Source organism: Epinephelus moara, chromosome 20 (assembly GCF_006386435.1).
Source record: "Epinephelus moara isolate mb chromosome 20, YSFRI_EMoa_1.0, whole genome shotgun sequence".
NCBI classification, from domain to species: Eukaryota; Metazoa; Chordata; class Actinopteri; order Perciformes; family Serranidae; genus Epinephelus; species Epinephelus moara.
Window position 1 is genome coordinate 40,187,226 of NC_065525.1, and position 23,849 is coordinate 40,211,074.

Below are 23,849 nucleotides of genomic sequence, written 5' to 3' on the forward strand. Positions count from 1 at the left end.
ATAAGAGACATGAGACGGCCTTAAAGATGGCGGAGCTCGAACGACTTCCAGTTCAAGTAAGGAGTTAGGAGTTAGCAGTATAAAATAAGAGACTTGGGACGTACCCAGGGTTTCAACACACACTACTAATTGAACTGCATTTGAATGATTAGCTTGTGTTAGCTTGACCGCCAGCTATCAGACACTGAGAGCAAACAGCATGCCGTGCAGTGTTNTGAAAAAGACTTCCTGTTAGGAACCTCTTGTGTTACCTTACTCATCGCACCTAACAGATCCCTCCTAACGCCTGTGTTAGCTTGACCGCCAGCTATCAGACACTGAGAGCAAACAGCATGCCGTGCAGTGTTTCCCCTATATGCAACTAGCAGCGGTGCACCGCCGCTGCTGAAATATGACCGCTGCTGGTGATTTTTTTTTCTTCCCGTCTTAGCGCTGTAACTGTTATTATTTGGTGCTACAGACGCTTCATATTCAGGTCAATTCACACACTTGTGAGTAAAGTATATAAGAGGAGAGGAGAGGGCTCCGTCTTATCTCTTCATAAAGTTATATTTAAAACACTAATTATGACAAAAATTCACACAAATGTCTTAATAAATTGAAATAATGAAGTGATGGACATTTTATATCCAAAGATCAAAGGTCAACTTCCCCGTGACATCACCATGTTCTGCAAAAACACTTATCTGGACATTACTTGACGTCTTAGCTCAGTTGGTTGATGCAATTCTAACATAGTTAATATACCAAGAAATAGACTGATGTGCTGCACAGAAAGTTCACAGCTTTTAATTTTAATGTAATCACACTTTGCATGTTAAAATATACAACTGTCAGTGTCATGAAATAACATCACAATACAGATATGGAAATATAATGAAATACACTTGACATAATTACACACACCACAATAAACCAGTACACCAACACATTTTGGTATTTTACAATTGAAGAACCTAAAACTGGGTGACGCTCTCATTAGCTTTTATCCAGCAGTTAAACTTTATGTGCTTTATTAGATGGGCAGAGGAGATGTCAGGAAGGAGGGTCGGACTTGTTGGATTCAGCTGTGATCGTTTTTTACTTACCTGACCTTTATCCTTCCCTGCCCTCTCTGAGCCTGCAGATCTGAGGCGCCTCAGCCTCTGGCCTCAGATGTCTGAGGCGTACGAGGCGCTGGACGGCGGCGGCGAGCTCGCAGCATGTTTCTTATGGAAAGGCCAGAGCGTTTTTGTCATCTCTTTTTGTTTGAACCTCGGCTGGGGGAGAAATTTGCTCAGCACCGGCAAAGATCTTTGGAGCAGCTTTCTGCCCGCCGGACTCGACACGGCTCATCTGCCAAGCACTTTTACACACACACACACACACATGTACATACATGCACGCTTACTCACACACACGTGCACACACACACAATCTGGTCAGGGAGGCCTCAGCAGCCACGCATGAACAATCCTTCCCTGCCTGTTGTATACAGACTTTTAGACCCCCTCCCCTCGCTCTGCTCTTTGCTCTTCTTGCTGGCCAAAGGCTCCTCCTCCTCCTCTTCCTCAATCTGAGTCCTCTCTCATGGTCACCCTACAGTGATCAACAAGGACACGGGATCCTCTGCATGCCGGACTCAGCTGTCAATGTGCAACATGTACACAAGGAAGAGAACAAAATAAAATATATCCGTTAATTCACTTTGTCACAAGACAAACATTAAATTCAGCCAAGGAAATGAAATCAGATGCTGCTGTTTAAAGCCTTATTTTGTGTTCTGTATGCCTCTATAGTGCTCACAGTGTGTGCATAAATATAATTCTTTTTAATTTAATTTCATTCATTTATTTAATTGAACAGCTTTGTCTCCTCCTTGACGTGTCCCTGCTGGTCTGTGTGATGGATGTCACATCACATAACTATCTCTGTCTCGTTTGTCTTGATTGACAAAGGTACAGTGATGAAAAATAGCAGAAGGCTGCAACTGACAATTATTTTCAATATTGGATTAAATTTCCAATTAATCAATATTTTAAATTGTGAAAAATGCCCATTATAATTTGTCAGATGACTGACTGGTGATTGTTTTATCAGACCAACAGACAAAAACACTCAAATATTGAGTTCAGTCTGATATATGACAAAGACATAAAACAAATCTTCATATCTGACGACCTGGAACCAAAGAATAGTCACTGAAATAATTAATAACATGTCAGAATAGTTGCTGATTAAGTGTTCAATCGACCAATTGATTAATTGACTAATCATTTCAGCTGTGAAACACTCAGTGAGAAAAATTATGTTGTGACGTACAGTAAAAACAGACTTTGGAAAATAAAACTGCTGGAATTAAATAAAATATTCTGTGAATAAACCTTTATTGTGTCAGAAAAAGCAGGAAGCACTGAGCTCAGTTTAAAACATGTATTATTATTATTTTCAACAGTTTCATGGTCATTTATTAATTCTTTCATTTATTTTTATGCCTCTGCGCCAGCGATGCTCTCGACCAGAGACATTATGTTTTCAGGTTGTCCCATTACTCCAGCTTCTGTGTATTTCTTTCACCTGAGCATTTTTGTTATTCCATTACTACAAAATAAAATCAGATGGTCTGGAGAATCAGCGGTCTGAACTAAACTAGTGCTGTCAAAGCCACAGTGAACTTTGGATTACCAGTAAGGTTCCTGCTGCGTGTCAGATTAGATGCTACATGCTAGTCGAAAATGAGACTGGCGTCATGATGGAAGCAGAAAATGGCGTCCCACAGCAGAGAGGGTAATGAGAGTAGAGAGTAATGATTAAAGAAGATAGCGATGTGTGACAGCTAACTGCACGGTGACTGCAGTGTGTCTGCCCTGGACCATCAGAGGTTTTCTTTAAATCCTTTAAGGTGTGAAGAGGACCTCGTTTTTCCTCCAAATGCGATGTGCGCTCCATTTTTAAGGCAGTGAACATGTTAAGAGTTAAGTTATAATCTTGTCTTCATTACCAGCGTTTCACTCACTAGTTTTACTTCCAATACTTGATTACATTTAACATGCTTAAAATACTTTTGATACTTAAGAACAGTAACTATCAGATAGTTTAAGTTATATTCTATTATTAACTGACTTTAACTTTTTCCAGTCATTGTCTGGTCAAATATCTGTTCCTTCACTCAGGTGTGGTTTTCAGGTTCTTCATCCACCACTGGTCTCTGTGCATATCCTCAAATTCTATCTATTTATATCCTAATAAACAAATGTTAGGTCCCCGGTCCAGGGGAACCGAGACATAACATGCTGTGACTCCCCACTCTTCCCATTCCCAGTGAAGGCCTGTTACACAGAGTTTCAGACGACAAAGTAAGCAGTTTATTTGGCTTCAGAATTGAGCAGTGCCCCGAATAACAAACAAAATATACTCACAGACCCTGAACCTCCCTAACAGAAACAAAAGACAGGTTTCTAACCTAAGCTCCTACTGTACGCAACGAGAGAAAAAAACATGGCAGTGCAAAACAAGAAGGGATTCTCACTCTGACTAAAGCTGCTTAAAGTTCTGTTTACAGTGCTCGAACAAAAGAATACAAGAAAACCAATTAATAACTCTAAATAGTATACTCACCTACTAAACACTGATCAGAAAACGTTCCTAAATATCAAAGGTATCAGCACACACACACACACACACACACACACACACTAGTTTACAAAGTCAGAAGTTTGACCTGCAGGTACTCAAACAAATTCACATTCACAGTTCAGAGTACCGGCTTCTGTGGGAGTGGCAGAGGTGAAAGAAGGGAAGAGCATCTGTCAGCTGGCGTTTAAAAATCTTCTGTCATGCCTTGGACCAATCTGGTGACAGGAGTCTCTGCTAATTGTCCAATCAGCGAACACCACCTGCCTTGCAACATCCAATCACACTTAACCACATGTAGACACTGTGAGGGGAGGAGAGAGAACATTTGACAGATCACTGCTTCGAAAAGTAGATCTCAGCTGAACACAGAGTAAGACACATTATACTGAACATAATTCACTAAACCCAACTCAGTTTTTATCATCGTTAAAGTACGTAGTTTTGGTTTAGTCCATATATCATCAGCCCCTTTGTCGGCAAACACAGATTCTCTAAACAAACCAATATGAAGCTTTGTGTTAACGAAAGCGTCAGAAAACAGAGTTACAAAACATGTGCATAAACCTTCAGACCAAGAACCAATAATAAGATAGATAAGTGTTTATCCCAGATAAACATTTATCTCGTCAGCCTACTTTCATCCATATCAAGTAACTGATTCAGTGACTGAGATAAACACATCTTTCAACAACCTTCATATGATTTACACAAGTTATTAATCAGTGAATCTAACAGGAAACACTCTGAGTCTCCATATTGGGAAAGTTAAGCTCTTTTTGTGTCATGCTACAACCTGACATGTTGAATAAAGAAATGTCAAACACATCCTCCTGACTGTTTCTCTCTGCTCTGCCACCTCTCCATGTTTCTGTATTTCTGTTTCATGTGTTTACTTGTACGTGTTTTTGCAGGACTTCCTGGGCCAGGCGTTCTGTACGCTGGGTGAGATCGTCGGCTCCCTGGGAAGCCGCCTGGAAAAACCTTTGATGTACGCAGCACCATGCTCACAACATGCACCAACAAACAAACACACACTCTCTGCTTTGTTAATTACACACTCGTAACATGAGCATCTCGTCCATTCACTTTCAGTTATATTACTGTAATCAGAGATCCACTGGCATCAGGTGTTCAGGTTCAGGTTTTTAACTCTGTTCCGTTCAGCGGTATTAATTAAAAATCAACATGTTATTTTAGGATCACTTGCCGCTGTTTGAAGGGAAGCGATGCAGGGGCATGAAAATGAGGCAAGATGTTGATGAAAGCGAACACTGTCTCCATCAGCCAAATGAGATGAATAGTTAAACAGCAGCGGGCCTAATGACACACTGTAAACATGCTGAGATGGGAAACAGTGTGTAGTGAAAAGGGACAGTTTACCCAAAGGGAAGATGTCAGCGGCCAGCTTCCGGCTCCTTTCCGAAGAAGTCTAAACTGAACTGAAGGCTCGGCTGAACCCTGAAGAAATAATCACAGACATTTTCATCTGAAATAATGTCTAACTTTTGCTCTCTATTACAACAACAAAAATCAACCTGTGGCCACGACATGAAACCTTTGACTTCTGCTGCTCTTTGTGTGGTTGGTCTAAACTTAGAAACATCCTCTGGGACACAGGAAGTCTTCCTCTCACTCTTTCCTTGTTTCCAGTCACTCTAATACTAAATATTTAATACTGACAAAAATTAAAACATCAGTTTGTTTGACATAAATAGAAAAAGAACCAAGCAGTCTATGTGGCAGAAGATAGAAAGAAGTTACCCACAGAAATACAACAAAGGTTTTAATGTTACACAAATACAGATTAAACTGAGACTTCTCTTCTGGCTCAGAGTTGGACTGAAAAGCAGTTATCAGTAAATCAGTGATTTCTCAGAATGGACTACAGACTGTATAAAATAATCGACGTAGCTACTGTAACGTCACCCATCGGTTTGTGGACTCCCATTTTAAAGCCTCGAGTTCAGGTTATCAGCCGTCACCATCTTGGTGTTTTGGAGCCAGAGGTGACTATATTTGGGTGAGAGGGTAGAGCTGACTGAGAAGCCGAGGAGCCTGTCGCTCAAAGAGGCCCCGCCCTTAATTATGTGTAAAGTGCAACACACACTGCCGCCGGCGTGGCGCTGTGGCCGTCAAGTGTTGCCCCCCAACACACACTGCTAATCAGCCCGCTAGGTGGCTGTACCTACACTAGTTGCCAACAGTTGCCAACTGCTAGTAACGGAAGAGGAAGAGGAAAAACTTTGAGGCAACAACAACTTGGATTTCACGGGTGAGTTTCTTATCAAAAACGTCTTATTAAAAATTTGAAGCAACCGGAGTTGATACTACGGTGGCCGAGATGTACATGAAAGGCTTTTCTCGCAGCGCCGGCCGCGCTGGAAATAGAGCAGTGGGCTGAAGCAGAGTGGCGCGGCGCGTCAGCCGGTGCCAGTGTCGGTTTGTTCATAGAATATAATGGAGGTGGGTGTGTTGACACGCGGCGTATGGCGGCCGTGTGTGTTGCACTTAACTGTAAGCCTCAATAAAATCTAAACGGATGAGTCATATAAAGATTTAGCCCCTGTACAGTTGTCATGAATGTTGAAATTAGCTACAGAGACCAAAACTGTTTTTTGTACCAGACTGTAAACATGTTTATATCTGTGTTTAACATGGGGGTCTGTAAGGACTGACTCACTCTTGGAGCCAGCCTCAAGTGGACATTAGAGGAACTGCAGTTTTTGGTACTTTTGTGCTGGCTTCATTTCGTCAGCCCCTGATGTTACCACTCCGTAGCCTATTACCTACTTTAAGCTAAATGCTAAGTTAGCATGCTAACATGCTGATGTTTAATATTTTATATTTATTTAATATATAACAGGTTTAATATTTACCATGTTTACGATCGTAGCCTCATGTGTTAGCATGCTAACCAGTGGTGAAGTGGAGGGTATAACTACCTATCAGCCAAAAAGCCACAGGAATATACAGGAGAGTATACCTACTTCCTCCTTTTTTATACCAGACTGTAAACTGGGTCTGTGGGGACTGACTCACTGTTGGAGCCAGTCTCAAGTGGACATTAGAGGAACTGCAGGTTTTGATGCTTCAGTGTGGGCTGTCCATAGTATTTCCATAAGTCTTAAAAGCTATGAAGTCAGGATACCTGCAGATCCTTAACAAGTCTTAAAACATCTAAAATGTAGTTTTTGATATTTGATTGAGGCAGAACAAGTGTGTCTTTTTTTTCTTCAGTTCATGTACTCATGGACAAGAGGCTCGTGCTCGTGACAAGACAAGATGTAAACATCAATGGCGTATTCCTCGACTGAGCTGTAATGTTAGTTAGTGCAGTGATGCTAGGTGAGCTAGCAGTAGATGCAGGCCTCCTTCTCGCGGTGATACGGTTGGTGGGTGTTGTTTGGTAGAAAGAAAATAGTTCCTACCTGAAACTGCTCACTTGCCTGGGTCCAGACCTTTAAGTTCTCCCGCTCCATCGAGCTGATTCGTCTGGCTTCTTGATTAGAATAAAAAATGATCCAATCAGAGTCACAGTCAGGAATGCTGTTGTCAGTGCTGTTGTTAAATGGTGTGCTGCAACCAATGAGGAGCAAGATCAACAATGGCGACTACTGTAGACAAGATAGATGCTTCTATTGAGGCTGTTCTAAATCAACATGTCTCCTCCGTACTGCCTGACATCGTAATTTCTATTTACTCTGCTGCACTGTTCTTAAACCTTAAACTTAAATTGGTCGTCTGACCCTCGCCTCGTCCCCCAGTGGTGTCCAGCATGTGTGTGTGTGTGTGTGTGTGTGTGTGTGTGTGTGTGTGTCTCTGTGTGTCTGTGTGTCTGTGTGTTTGTGTGTGGCAGAATCAATGAGCAGTTGCAGCTGAATGGGCCTGCTGAAGAATGACACACAAGAAATATGATGTAAGAATGTGTTGCTGTCCATGAGTTATGTAATCACCTCAGCCTGCAGTCATTCACTCAGATCTGTGTGTGCTTGTGTGTGTGTGTGTGTGTGTGTGTGTGTGTGCGCCTGTGTGTCCTTACATTTTATTTTTATCCCCCTCTCTTATTTTAGATACGTGAAGATATTTTTAGTAATTTCTTGTTCTGACACACTTGTTTATAAGTTTGTACAACTTTGTGTGTGTGTGTGTGTGTGTGTGTGTGTGTTCAGTCTGCTGCCTTTAAGTGTGAAACACACAGACAAAGTCACACTTGTGCTCAGTGGAGTGGAGGCGGATCACAAAAACAAAGAGCAGCAGAAACAACTGATGTGACAATATGCTCCACACATGCGCACACACGCACGCACGCACACACACACACGCACACACACACATCTACTCTTCATAGTCAGATTATGTCACGAGTTGACTATGATCTAAATGAACTTCATTTCACAGCGTGGGTGGGAGGGTGACATGCAGCAAAGGGCCACAGGCTGGACTCAAACCCGGGCCGCTGCGGCAACAGCCTTGTACATGTGGCACCTGCTCTATCCACTAAGCCACCGACACCCCCTCTGCCCTCTTTCTAACCCAACATCTCTCAGGTCCTCAGACCAGCTGCTCCTGGCCGTCCTGCAATCGAGGCTAAGGGTGAAGGGCGATTGCATTTGCAGTAGCCGTCCCAAAACTTTGGAACAGTTTATCCTTTCAGCTTTTGTTTTATCTATATTTTATTTTCAGATTTCACTTTTCTGAGCTTTATTTTCCTTTTCACTTGTTTATTTGTGCATATTTACTTCTCTGACGTTCGCTGTTACCATGTTCTGTTATTTTACTTATTCTATTCTATGGTACAGCACTTCGGTTGACTCTGGTTATTCCAAACCTGCTTTACAATTAAATTAGATTTGATTGATTTGATAATATGTTTCATTTTGTGGTGCAAAGTTTGTTACGATGACCTTTAATATCAGATAATTAATGATTAATATATAATGGCTCAGATCAGCTGTAAAGCAGAGTGATACATACAGAGTTAAAAGTCCCAGTGCTGTTATACTGAATATCAACACTCAAATACAAATACAAATGCACGTGTAAAAAAAAAAAGTCTGTTATTGAATTCAATCCTGAGTACAGTGCAAGCTTGTTATTTATTAAAATGTTGCTTTATCAATATATAATATGTCAGCTTTATTAGAAATATATAAGATATCGATCTTGGTCTGACGTCTCATTTCAGTGGAAACATGCTCTGATGTTTTCAGCCTCTCGTCCACTCCTCCATCTTTCTATGACTCTGTTCTTCCTCTTCTCCTTCTTGTTCCCTCGTCTCTCTGCCATGTTTCTATCTGCCCCTCACCGAGCTGTCTCTCTGCTCGTACAGTGAATTAATTTCACTGAATGCCTCCCCGTGCATCAAAGGACGGCGGTGTGTCTCAGGTGACGGGGTGGTGGTGGGGGGAGGAAGTATCAAAGCCTTGCTCCAATTTGCCGTCCATTTCCCCACGTCTCTTCTTGTGCTGGACAATACTTATCCAAATGAAATGATCTCTGCCACTTCCTGGTTGTGAATCCGGCCCGCGGTCTGTGGCATTCATGAGTCTATTTTTAGTGGTCAGTCTCCCTCGGCTTTATTGGCTATTCCGCTCCAGCAGCTCAGGATGTAAACAAACTCTGCAGCTGAAATGTCACTGGATCTGCTTATATTATGTTGATGTTAGTATTTTTTTAAAGGCTTTCATTCAGCATAAATTAATATTTATTCAGACAATCAGCCAAACAAATGAGACTGAGAAGAAGAGGAAAGATTCCAGGTCTGCAGGCGTCTGCAGCTGGAAGAATTTTACATTGTGTGTTTTTCTGAGTGACATTTTAACCACAGAATAACCTTCTATCTTATAGAGCCTGATTATTAACAACATCAATACTTCAGTCTGTCTGAAGCTGCGATGTGTGGAGGATGAATGCTACATGTAGAAAAAGACATTTATTAGTATGAATCTGAAAACATCAGACTCAATCTCAGTACGACAAAATGCAAAAGCTGCTGGATGGATGATACCAGTTAGTTGGGCTGTGATCCTGATCAGATGTTGAACCACCTCAACATGAAGGAGCAGCGGCTCTACTCCGAGCTCCCTCCAGATGTCTGACTCCTCCCCCTATCTCTTAGGCTGGGCCCAGACACCCTACAGAGGAGACTCATTTCCGCAGCTTGTATCTGTGATCTCATTCTTTCAGTCACTACCCAGAGCTCATGACCGTAGGTGAGGGTTGGGACGGAGGTGGACCAGGAAATGGAAGCTTTGCCCTCCAGCTCAGCTCCCTCTTCACCACAACAGTCTGGCGTGTTGATACCGTGCCAAACAGCTGATCCATCTCATGCTCCATTTACCCTCACTCGTGAACAAGAACCCAAGACACATAAACTCCTTCTCTTGGGGCAGTAACTCTCTCCCAACCCAGAGGGAACAATCTTTTCTCTGTCGGAGAACCATGACCTCAGATTGGGAGGTGCTGACTCATCCTGACCGCTTCACACTCGGCTGCAAACCGCCCCAGGTCATGCTGAAGGTCACGGTGTGCTGAAGCCAACAGAACCACAGCATCTGCAAACGGCAGAGATGCAATTCTGAGGTCACCTAACTGGACCCCATCCTCCTCCGAGCTGAGGGTTGAGATCCTGTCCATGAATGTCACATACAGAATCGGTGATAAGGGACAACACAGATGGAGGAACAACACCCACCGAGAAAACTATGAAGGACCAAAATGACTAAAATGTGACTAAAACTAATCAGCATTTTCATCTCAAGACTAAATCTAAAATGAAGGGACAATGCAAATTTATGTTTCCTTGAAGTGTGTCTCACCTAACAGGGTTATAAAGTGTAAATAACTATATGGAAAGATTTGGCTTGTTTTTTAGCAGGAGATAAAAAAAGACTGCTTTTGTTTTTTTTTATAAAACCTGATGGAAAAAACATAAAAATGAACTATAATGGGATAAAGTTTAAATCTATATATTATATCTATTATATCTTGCACCACTCAGACAGTTCTTCCCAGTGACTCAGTGGTTTTTCAGACCATTGTTCCACCTGTCATAAACTCACAGTTTGAGGCCTTCGGCTGCTCAGATGTAAAGAGAATATTTTTCTCCCTCTGTTTTTCCAGTGGTATCCCGGGGAAGAAATGTGGCACCATCATAGTGAGAGCTGAAGAGCTGAGCAACTGCAGGGTAAGAGTTTGTTTTGTTCCCCTGTTGATTCATCTGAAGTCAAACTTTCAGACTTTGAGGTACTTTCCTCTAATTAAACCAACTTTCTGGTTTTTACATCATCCAAAGTGACACGTTAGATCCATCTGCTGCTCCACATAGCTTAAACTGAATAACTCCGAGTGACCAGGAGACACAGTCGGGTGTTAATGAGGAGATTCGGTCATAAATATCATGAAAATACTGGAAGCATTAACAGTTTTATACAAACTGAACTTACACTTAAGTGCCCTCTTATTAGGTTAGAACTTATACAGTCTAACACAGCAGGCTGCAGTAAGTCCCACCTTCATCCCATTTATATCACAGAGGGTGGACAGAATAATAGAAACACCTCTCGATATAACTCACTATAATTTAACAGCATCACAAACGACATCCTTTTAATGGACATAAAGTTAAATCAGGATATTCTGAACATGATAACCTTCATGAAGGATTGACTGCAGGATTGTTGCCTTTATTTTAGCCAGGTGTACCTATGTAATAAACTGACAGTGTACACACTTATGCAGTCTTATCACTGTTCTCTAAACACTTTCCTTCAGTGCAGTTGAACACTGTATCACTTTAGGAAAGCACTAAAGACATTATTTGTGAGACACCGGCGTTGCTATAACACCAGAAATTTGACTTTAATCAGAGAACTAAGCACATTATCTAAAAGTGTAGTTTCTAAAAATACCACTGTACTGCTGCAAAGAAGAGGAAGCATCATACGCCATCACAGATCCATCCATCCATACATCCATACATCCATACCAGACGTCGCACTCCACCTCCTCCTTGAGGTTCCCAAGGTGTTTCCAGTCCTTCAGTGTGTTCTGGATCTGCCCCGGGGCCTCCTACCAGTTGGATGTGTCTGGAAAACCTCCAGGAGATGCCCACGAGGATCCTGATCAGATATTGAACCACCTCAACATGAAGGAGCAGCAGCTCAACTGCGAACTCCCTCCGGATGTCTGAGCTTCTCAGCTGATCTCTAAAGTCCAGTTCAGATCAAAGATTCACAACGAGATGAAACCGTTTTAGAACGTTGCGGAGAAAAGTAGCAGCGGTGTGAACTGGCCGGTCTGAGCTCAACTCAAGCTGGCTGATTTTGTCACCTGCAACTCGGTGGCTGGTTTTAAAGCACGTCACCTGTTTCATTAGCCAATCAGCTTGTAGTGAAGTCTGCTGGTCAAGTCGAAATGACGGCAGACGGGTGTTGGCTTGCTGCAGCAGGTGCTCCATCCCCACCCAGCCCTCTGTTTCTGTCCTCACGGTGTGCCGGTGTCAGACGGTGGGTCGCTGCTGCTGCTGGCTGTATGTGCTTATGCCCTGCCCACACACACACACAGTCTCATTGACTGATGAATTGGCGCTGGTTATTTATATTATTGTGGCATATTGATTATGAATGCAGTCCATCTGATGCTGGTTTTGTTTCATCACTGTAGCCAGTATCTCACTATCACTATCCTCATTCAGATTTTAAGAAGCTACAAATTATATTCAGCCACAAAATAAGTCTGAAAAGCTGCAAATCAGAACGGAAGTACAGAGAGTTGTTGACTAGAGATGATACACCGTCTCATGGTGGTCACTTCCTGTCAACGTTACAGATCAAAAGTACAGAGAGTTGTTGACTAGAGATGATACACTGTCTCATCGTGGTCACTTCCTGTCAGTGTTACAGATCAGAAGTACAGAGAGTTGTTGACTAGAGATGATACACCGTCTCATCGTGAGGTCACTTCCTGTGAACCAGCAGCTTTTTTAGAACATTGTAGAACAGAGCGTTGACAATGTTTCAACTCGTCTCGGTGTGAATCTTTGATCTGAACTGGGCTTTAGGCTGAGCCCAGCAAGTCTACAAAGGAAACTTTTTTCAGTCGCTTTGATTTGTGATCTCACTCATTCAGTCACGACCCAAAACTCATAACCGTAGGTGATCCAAATCCAGAGTTTTGCCTTCCAGCTCACCTCCTTCTTTACCACAACAGTCCAATACAATAGAACAGATACTTTGCTTTACTCAAACAAGTACTGTTCCCTTCAACAGATTTATTTTAAATTTTGGACAGAGGAGGTTTGAGTCTTTATTTCTGTTGAAAAAAAAAAAATCCAGTTAAAACCCCACAGAGGACTGGTTTCAGTTGAAGATGCAGCAGACTCTTTGACACCGAGCGGGACTGTGAGACTTTGTCTATTTGAATTTTTCTTTCCATCAAAGGGAAACAAAATCACTTCAAACGTTTGGACATTTCTGGAAAGGTACCTTTGCCGTTCTGGGCCCATTTTGTCGTTTGATGGTGTCTTTGCCAGCCGTATATGAATCACTTCACAACAAGATGTTTCCAGTGACGCTTGAGAGCAGATTCTTTTCTGTTAGGTCAAAGAATGACTTTCCTTCAAATCAAAGATGAAGAGCTCTGAGCCCACACTGTGCACAGAAACATCTCAGGAGAACTCCAGTTTCTTTTCTGTCAATACACAATGTGCCAGAATCGATGCAGCTGTTAGAAAACTGTAATTATGTTCGTCTCCCAGTCATCCAGGGAAACAAAGGAAATTACTTCATTAAGAAGTGGAACAAAAGGGGAAAGTCATCGTACCAAATAACTTACAGCACTGTTGAAAAATAGATCATTAATTACAGATTTAGGAGGATATCATGGTAATAATATCAGAGTGTTGGAGGGTGTAATTAAGCCTCATAATCTCCATTTAATATTCCCTGTTCTGGGAGCAGGTGAAGATTGAATTTTAATATCAGGTCCCAGGACTCAGTGGAAGAAAATGTCAAAAAATTGTACAAATATAATGTGCGCAGTCATTTTAATTGATGCAGAAGTGATAACGAATGACTGTACCAGTCCTACATTAGAGTGATAAGATCAGAAAGATTGAATCGACTTTTAAAAATCAGAATTATTCTCCAAAATAAATCTATAACAGAATGAATCAATAAACAACAGTATCTAATATTATCTGTCGTGAATGCAGCCACATGTGTCACTTTATATGGCCTGAACGTTGGTATTGTTATATTTTACATGTACTTCCTTCCTTCTGTTTCAGGAGTCAGTGATGCTTCAGTTTTGTGGGAACAAGCTGGATAAGAAGGACTTCTTCGGAAAATCGGATCCTTTTCTCGTCTTCTACCGCAGCAACGAAGACGGATCGTAAGTTGACGGGCAGCTTCCTCCTCGTGGTATTTGTGGATGTCACTTTGCTGAATTAACAAAAGCAGCTGTCTCACAAAGAAAAAAAGAAACACATATACAGCACGTAAAGACGCCTGAAATGCATATAGACATTTTTCATGCTCCAAAAAGCTCCCATACAGAGGATATAAGGTCTGAACCGCCTCTGTGATGTTACGTAACTCTAGTCGCTGTATATGTGACTTCTGCCGTCCAGACGTTAACAGGAGAAAGCAGCAGAAGGAGGGATGAGCAGAGATAATAGGACAGAGTTGACAAGAGGAACATAAAGGGAGAAAGGATGGATAAGATGGAGTTAAGTGAAAAATGTGTGTGGAGGTCGCACTTTTTTTGCCCCGCAGATGCTTTTATTCAAGTCGACTTCAGCGTCTTAGTGAAGACACACATTCTCTTGTTGTGCAGCTGGGTATTTACTGATGCAGCCTAAATGTTCAGCCGCAGGGTAGAACAGCAGCACGCCGCGCTCACAAAGAGCCCGACTAGGTGCCACATCAAAAAGAACAGAAAGCTGATATTTCAGCCAAACATCAGGCTTTATCAAATACTGTTAGAGTTACACTCCCCTTAACCCATCAGTGCCTGCATCTTAAGATTTTATATTTCCCTTTGAAGGAAGTTTCCTCCGGGCCTGACTTAAAGAAATAGATAAGAAGGAATTTCCAAAATCAGTCAACTGTTTGGCTGGAAAGTGACTTTCCGTTATCATACTGTATTAAGAGTTTGGGCACATGGGACCACAGTTTACTGTGTATGTCATTATATTTTAGGAACAAACTGTCCCACGTCCCCAAAGACTGAATACAGTATGATGAGAAAGTGACTCAGAAACTACAAGGAGCACAACCAAGTATTTTGGTTTCTCCGAACTCATAAGTTGAATTGCAAAGATGTGCACACATGTACAGTCTAAGAATAACATTTCATATGGAAAACATTAAGTAAACACATCGTTGTTTTTTTGTCATCTTTCAAAAATCCAGACTTGGAAGTTTGATTTTTCATGTGATCTAAACATTTTGAAGTTGTACTGTTACAGTGGATTCTTTTACAAAGTATGTCTGTATCAGGGCTGGACGATGTGGTCAAAGATGTTATCAAGATGAAAGTTGTCATATCAGTCGATATCGATTACCTTAAAAAGCAAAAAAAAAAAAATTTTCAAGTTTAAAGGCTGATTTTTGCTCCTGAGTGAAAGTTGAAGAAACCAGAAGGTTAAATGGTTTAAACTGTTATTTACTGTCGGAACACGACAAACACTAATCAGTTGTAATCAAAATAATATCAATAAATAAAACAAAAATAGTAAAACAAATCTTAATTTTTGATCAGCAACATGTCATGTTCTGGTACTTCTCGTTCTGGTATCTGTCATTCTGGTACCTGTCGTTCTGTACCTGTTGTTCTGGTATCTGTCGTTCTGGTACCTCTCGTTCTGGTACCTGTCGTTCTGGTATCTGTTGTTCTGGTACCTGTTGTTCTGGTACCTGTCGTTCTGGTACCTGTCGTTCTGGTATCTGTTGTTCTGGTACCTGTCGTTCTGGTATCTGTTGTTCTGGTACCTGTTGTTCTGGTATCTGTCGTTCTGGTACCTGTCGTTCTGGTATCTGTTGTTCTGGTATCTGTTGTTCTGGTACCTGTCGTTCTGGTATCTGTTGTTCTGGTATCTGTTGTTCTGTACCTGTTGTTCTGGTATCTGTTGTTCTGGTATCTGTTGTTCTGTACCTGTTGTTCTGGTATCTGTTGTTCTGGTACCTGTTGCTCTGGTATCTGTCGTTCTGGTATCTGTCGTTCTGGTACCTGTCGTTCTGGTACCTGTTGTTCTGGTACCTGTTGCTCTGGTATCTGTCGTTCTGGTATCTGTCGTTCTGGTACCTGTCGTTCTGGTACCTGTTGTTCTGGTATCTGTTGTTCTGTACCTGTTGTTCTGGTATCTGTCGTTCTGATATCTGTCGTTCTGGTACCTGTTGTTCTGGTACCTGTCGTTCTGGTATCTGTCGTTCTGGTATCTGTTGTTCTGGTACCTGTTATTCTGGTATCTGTCGTTCTGGTATCTGTTGTTCTGGTACCTGTCGTTCTGGTACCTGTTGTTCTGGTATCTGTCGTTCTGGTATCTGTTGTTCTGGTATCTGTTGTTCTGGTATCTGTTCTGGTATCTGTCTGTGCAGATGGAAACCAGCCAGTCACTACTGTTAACAAAACACATTTAAAATCAGAGATCATTTTTTGACAACAGGAAATGGATGACTAAATGTGATTTCAGTCTTAAAGGTAAACTTGTCATTGTTAATATTTTTGTGTGTCTCACTCTCAGGTATACCATCTGCCACAAAACAGAGGTGGTGAAGAACACTCTGGACCCGGTGTGGCAGGCTTTTAAGATTCCCGTCAGGGCGCTGTGTAACGGAGATTACGACAGGTACACAAGGAAACAAACACAAACATTTCACTGACCATCTTTAAACTTATACTGATGTAATAAATGAAAAAACTGAGCAGTTTTGGTGTAGAAACAATTGACATATATTGGACACATACCTGGAAAACTTCTCTTTAATTTCTCTGGGTCTTTAATGACGTAATCACTAAGATTTGTCTCTGTGTCTCGTGGCAGCTTTGCTGGCACATACCAGACTCAACACCTGTTAGATAACGGATACAGTACGGAGCAAAGAAGACCTGCAGCTGCCTGTGACAGTGTTTAACCATCCAACATTTCTACATTTTATATAAATAACTACTGACACCTTATTAGGGAGACTGTGCCAATTTTCAACCAGCTCTGTGTCATTGCAGCGTGGGCAGTTGAACAGTCATCAATGACACGCTTCCTGTCACCCGACGGACTTTTGCCAGCAGATGAGTGGGGAGCTCTGGGGGCTATCGGCACAGGAAGAAGCCAAACACTGTTTATCTGCACATGCAGTGACGACACAGAGCTGACGTGCTGGTTGGCTGTCAGTTGAAGGCTCTGTGGTGTGTTCAGGTGCAACTTTTTAGTTAAGACACGTGATGTGAGGCAACGCAGGAGTCAGCTTTCGTTGCCACTAGTTCTCTCAGTCGCTAGTCAGTTTGGTGTGTCTGGGCCTTAAGACTGCATTTGTTTTAGCTAGGTGTACCTAATAAACTGGCAACTGAATATACTTAAAAATACGGTATTATAAATGTTCTCTTAACACTTTCCTTAAGTGCATTTGAACACTGATACTGAATCACTACTCATTACAGTCTGGCAACTGGTTGCTTCCTTTTTATAAAGTCCTGACCTCACCTGTGTGATGTGACCAGGAACGTCCCGAACACAGCAGAGCAAGAAGGAAATAAACTCCAGGCAGAGGGTGGAGCTCCTGCAGATAATTACACCACCACACACTGAGAGTAGGTCAGAAGTGATGATGGAGAGGGATTAGTTTTGTTTAAAGGGTTAGTTTGAGATTTTTGAGGTACTTATCTACAGTCAGTGTGTTACCTTCAGCAGACAGGCGTCCCTCCAGAGAAGCTCAGCATTACATCACTGTGGGCGGAGGTTGATAACAAAACGGATTTTAGCCACCTTAAAAGAGGCCCACCTAAAGTCTGTCAGTCTAATTGGACTCTAGTCTAATTGGAGAACCTCATACAGCCCCACCTCAAAAATCCTGAACAAACCCTCTACGTTGTTTTTAGGAAAATCCTGCATAGTGTACCTTCAATTCACTGACAAAGACCACACCTTCAACACCCTGAAGAAAAAACATGACAGATGTGCGAAGCTCGGTCTGCTTGTAGCTCATCCACCATGTGGGGAAACTTTGAAAGGGATCCACCGCAGCACCCAGCCACGACAAACCCATCAGGACCCAACGTAGAGAAGAGGGAAAGATAGGCAGGAGGGGAGGGAGGGCGGAGAATAGAAGAGCAGAACAGGAAGAGTGGGTTGTGCACGTATTTAGAGGTAACACAGCTGCTGCTCCTGAATCCTGCTGTTGACCAGGCACATTATTTTTAACACAGTCAAGGCATTGATGAAACAAGTTCTGAGCTCTCCAATGACAGAAACAGAAATATTTCCCATAAAAACCATCAGTCACTTTGAACACAAGGCAGCCTCAGTGGTGCTGTGTGCTGTCTGAGTGCTTCCTAATTCTTATATATTTTAATCTTTTTCTAATTCTTTTCTTATTTGCCGGGGTGACACCAGGGTATACTGATAAAAACCCTCCTGTCTGTGTTACGTCGGCTCATCCTCTCACTGGAGGACCGCGGGCCTTCCACGGACCAGTTCCCAGAGTTTTAAGCAGGAGGACGTAAATCAGCGTGCTAATTGGTTTTTTAATGGGATTTTCCTTCGTGTTCTCTTCCCCTGCAGGAGCATTAAGGTGGAGGTGTACGACTGGGACCGAGATGGAGGGTGAGGGAACAACTCTCTTCCTTTTGTCCTGTTAAACTGAGGCGATGATGTGATGATGCTCCATCCATCAGTACAGTGTTAGCAGCCCACTGACATCCTGCTGTGAAATAAACACTGTATACGTTAGACACGAGGCCCCGGGGCCGAGTCACTGCTGTAATTACCTCTGACTTATAGACATCGTAGTGATTCTGTTATTTCTTTGTTTATTAATCCTACATGCCATAATGAGATATAAAGATTTACACCTGATGACACTGAGATTGTACGTTCCTAAAAAATAAAATAACTGGCCTGAAAATATGAGAGCATGTATGCAGAGTAGGGACGGACATTTGGGATTAAAGTCACAGATCACGCTGTCCTTATAATCCCTCTTGTTTTCCACTTTAAATACTGTAGAAAATATGAAGTGATAAAAACTGCTGCTGCTTAAAACCTGCAGCAACTGTTAATACAGCCTGAACGTTCTCCTGACAGAGAATTCCATAACTCCATCGAGTCGGTCGGGGAATAAAGACCATGTTTATATTTAAAGCAGGTGAATTCCTAGTATTCAGGAGCAGTATTCACCCCTTCATTGTTAGTTTCACAGGCCATTTCTGACATTTCAAGTGCGTTTTGCCCCGAGCACCCACAAATCTCTGACTCTGATTCCAACAGCGCTAATTATCTCCATGAAATTATGAAATTGGTTGCTACGCCCATGCCTCCGGTAACCAGGAAGCTTGTTAGTGATACTCCTGATTTGTGCTGTGCTTTAACAATGTGAATACACTACAAAGGAATGGAAACATTTTAACTATTATTATGGGATGTTTGATTCTTGTTATTATGGGCTTTGCTCTTTTACTCACTGCAGAGTTTCTCACTGTGACGCCGAACATGACTGTGTGTTCGTTATTTTACAGCCACGACTTTATCGGCGACTTCAGCACCAGCTACAGAGAAATGTGCAGGAGCCAGTCACAGTTCCACATCTATGAGGTGATGGTTCACACACACACACACACACACACACACACACACACACACACACTTGTAACTTCATTGTCCTGTAGTCCGTACTTCAGATCATAACCTCTGACCCAGGGACGCACTGATCCTGGGCCGATATGTTTAACATAACAATTTGGTGAACAACAGATACTGATGTTTTTTCGCTGTTGTTGTGTATTTTGTTTTTGTTGTTTATTACCCCTTTTGTGCCATGGAAACAAAGAAATCTTCATTATAAATCAGGAACTGGCAGCAGGATGTTGGGGAGCGCCTCATCACAGCGCTACATTAAGAAAGTGCTGACCGTGCTTTTTGTAATGACGTGCTGGGCTTGGGTTTTGTTTCTATGACAACAATATCTTGACACTAACATTAGCCAGGTAGCTAACATAAAGCTTCATTAACAGAGAGCTGACACACTTAACTTCAAGGTTACAAAGCTAACGGTGATAAAATTCCAACACTCAGCAGGAACATCGAGAGTCCGCCGGCCGCTCTGCTCCAAGACATGAGCTTCTCTGTCCTCGCTGTGACAGTAGCTGAGCTAAAGAAGCCGCAGTGATGTCACTGGCACCTTTCTGAAAAGTTCAGAGATTTTCAACTTGAAGTGCTTGGTATGCACAAAAAAGGCACAGCGCTCTGAAAAGTTATGCTGGGCACAGTGCTTTTTCTCCAGGTGGCCTTGTGCCATTTTGTTTACCATCATGTATGTTTCGTCATTTCCACCCTGGGTTCAGCTCTCCGTTCCTGTTTGCCCGTGAGCTGAATTTATCATCAAATCAAATCAAATCAAATTTATTTATAAAGCACATTTAAAAACAACCTAGGTTGACCAAAGTGCTGTACAATAAAGGTAAAATCACAAAATAACAAAGTGCAGACATCAAGATACGTAGTAATGTAATGTATAGTCCCGTGTACACAAGTCCAAAAGTAGAGGAACAAATTGGAGGGTGGAAATACAAAAGACTAAAAAAGGGGGATAAGAGTTCAGGAGCGCTCAAAAGCTTTAGAGTAAAAGTGGGTCTTAAGTCTAGCCTTAAAAGTGTCCACAGATGGGGAATCCTTAATGGAGAGAGGTAGACTGTTCCAAAGTTTGGGTGCAGCCACAGCGAACACATGATCCCCTTTGCCCTTTAGCCTCGATCGAGGCACAGCCAGAAGCTGCTGGTTTGAAGATCTGAGTGCTCTGGAATCTAAAAGGGGACATAAGAGCTCAGAAATATATTGGGGAGCCAGGCCACTAACAGCTTTAAAAACAAACAATAAAACCTTGAATTCAATCCTGTAATTGACTGGTAACCAGTGCAGGGATGCCAGCACAGGCGTTATGCTGTCTCTTTTCCTTGTGCCAGTTATCAGTCTTGCAGCAGCATTCTGGACAAGCTGCAGGCGTGACAAGGAAGATTTAGGCATTTGTGATGGTTTATGCTTGAACAGTGCTTGAACAGTTTAAATCTGATGTGTTTGAAAATGGCCAGGCAAATGGGGCAAGAAAAAAAAATCTTTATCATGGATCCTTGAAAAGTTTGGAAATTCTGCCCATTAAAATGAAACAACCTTTGATAAAAACCTTCATATAAAAAACACAACTTCTTCACAAAGGCTTTTTACTGTATGAAATATATCATAATTCACTTTCTAATATCTGTTTTATATTGCTGTAGAAATGTCAACAAATTTGTCCTTCAAACAGCCAAAAACGATGTAATGTATAAGATTACATTTGAACACATCAGGAGAACAATAGAATTTACCTTCACCCAGTATTCATCTTTAATGAAAAGAGCTGTGTTTCTTTTGTTGCTCTCGATGTACAGATAGAAGAGAAAGAGATCTGGCTGGAAAACAAGAATAAAAGCACCTTTTGTTGTTAGGTTTTGTTTCCATGTATGAACATTTGTTAACATGTAGTTGTGGAAGATAAAAAGCCCCACAAATTATTAATTCCTCCTCCATCTTTAATTACAGCTCAGCGCTCCGTACAGCAGCGGGCTGAGCTCACAAAGGTCAGAGCAGCTTGTGTTCAAAGTTTTGAACTTTTGGCATCGAGCTGCCCACACAGTGCAGCGTGCATACATGAGCTCAGGATCAACGTCAGAAACAAAACCCCCAAAGATTGAGAACATGACGGAGGTGGCATCAGTAAAAATCTATTCTTCACATTAATGTGAACGTACAGTTCCTTTTCTCTCTGCTCCTCTCGTCTCGTGTCCAGAGACACATCATGTATCTTCACTAAAACTGGACAAATACATACATCAGAGTTTGACCATGAACCGACTGACTACTGATTGTAGGAATCTCCCCGTTAGTTTACAGTTCATCACGTCACCTTGAACTACTCATTTCAAATGTAGACACATGTACAGTACGGTTGGGGACAAAATACTTTACTTGATTTAAAATATATTTACAGTCTGAGCACTGCCAACGTCTTCCAGAGTCTTCCTCACGGTCAGCAGCGTTTATCCAATCTGAGAGCTGTTTGTAATTCACCATGACCTCAGGATCACTTTAGATTTGAATCTGTCGTGTAAAGAGCTTTATAAAGGTGGTCAGTAATGTCAAATTCAACCTGGCTAACTTAAGGAGTACAGGATCTTATCTAACAACAGAGGCAGGCAGCCTTTTATGCAACTTTTAAGATTTTCTCCCACAATTCAAACATTGAATTTTCCCTTTATCCTCCTACAGACTGTGAGATTTTATTAGTCTGATAAGTTTAGTGCAGCGACACTGTGCCACATGGATCTAATAAACTTGGCATCAAGTTTGATGTCTGCAGACTGTACGATGACAGCACCTACTGAATCACAGGCTACGATGTATGTCCATTGCCGTCAGTACGCAAGAACAAAACGTCATCAGCGTGCATCATCCATCTACGCCCTGTAGTGGTCAGAGAAAAATGAAAACAAACATGAATGGAGCTGTCGCTATAGCGGCATTTATGTGTCGAAAAATGTCTGAAGAAGAAGAGGAGAACGTAGACGTGGCCGTGGCCGGGGAACAAGAGCTCTAAGTGTATCTATTAGCATTTACTAGCATTTAGCATTGTCACACTGATCAGTGCCTCATTTCTATTGGTTCATTAGTAGACGTAGTTGGTTACAGCATCACACAGTCAGAATTTTATCCCAGGCTGTCTTTGATCACAAACTGCGACAACAGCCACCCTTAAACCTCTCTGACTGTGTGACGTAGGGCCACTGTTTTAGAGCCACGACCAAAGATATCGCCATGTTTCTTTACCGCTGGTCGTCTTTAAGAATGTAATTGGATGACATCTGACTCAACACATGAACACACTGCATTCTGGGGGACGTCTGTCTGTAACTGTGCTCTGACCTCTGGAGGGTCAACAGTGCAACACCCCAAATCACTGAGTTTTACAGTCTGAGCTACAGACACAACGTCCATTTATAAAGTCAAGTTTTATTGACAAACAGCAGACACACACGTTACATGTAAACAATATTATGAATACAAGTGAAGTAACCAAGTAGGATCTCTTTGCATTTTTTCCGTTCACCTTTCAGTTGCAGGACCGTCAAGTCAAGTAACAGTTTGCAAACATGCACCAAGTAGGATCTGTGCTGGGGGGAACTAATGTGTTTGCATTAACAGACAGTAAACAAACACATGAATGGTTATGTAACAGGTGATATTTCCTATATCGTCGCAGACATGTCCAAAGCAAAAAAAAGTATAAGGTTGACAGTGAGGGCTGCTGCTTTCAGGTGAAATGTGAAATAGTTTTGCACTGAAAGATGAAACAGCTGCTTTGTCTCATTTGTATGTGTTTCTTTAACAACCCCTGTGAAGCAAGAAGCAGCTGGCCCCAGGTATTTATATCTAATGTGGCCCCAGTCAGAAAGTTTGGACGCCCCGCCCCGGTGGAAACACTCGAGCACCAGTGCCTAAACAGACCGACTTCTCTTTCACCTTCTTTATTCTCAGTGCAGTTCACTGACCTGCTCCATTAATTTCTACACCAGCTGTGTGTGAACAAACCATAAATCAGTGAAGGTCAGGAGTCAGGAGAGGTGCTTACGAAGCACAACCTGAATCACTACAGAGGCAGGAAAAGCACGGCGTTCTCTTTGCACACATGTGATGTAACATGTGACATCATCTCGTCACACTCATGCTGTCTCTGCCTTTTAAAACCTGCTCTGGATTTTCTCCAGACTAACTCCTTCTGTTTAAACTCTTATTTTCTTTATTCTTAAAGGGAAATTTCAGTTTATTTCAACCTGTCTCCTATCGTCCTAAATTTGTTTCAAGTGACTAGTGACATAAAAATAATAGTTAGCATGTTAGCCGTTAGCCTAGATACAGCCAGGGCGCATAGTAGCGTCAGACCTGTTAAAGCGTAAGTGAACGGGCAACCTTCAAGTGCAAAGTTAGT

The 23,849-nt window shown here is 42.0% G+C and overlaps 1 protein-coding gene across 1 annotated transcript in view; it reads left to right on the forward strand.

Annotated features, from left to right (window-relative positions):
• The window catches only part of LOC126408332 (copine-8-like), a 96,353-nt gene that overhangs the window by 52,528 nt on the left and 19,976 nt on the right, over positions 1–23,849 (forward strand). The window contains exons 6-11 of the mRNA XM_050073833.1: positions 4,527–4,603; positions 10,738–10,801; positions 13,904–14,007; positions 16,361–16,465; positions 18,395–18,436; positions 19,348–19,423. Coding sequence (XP_049929790.1) covers positions 4,527–4,603; positions 10,738–10,801; positions 13,904–14,007; positions 16,361–16,465; positions 18,395–18,436; positions 19,348–19,423 — 468 coding nt within the window. The remainder of the gene's footprint in view (positions 1–4,526; positions 4,604–10,737; positions 10,802–13,903; positions 14,008–16,360; positions 16,466–18,394; positions 18,437–19,347; positions 19,424–23,849) is intronic.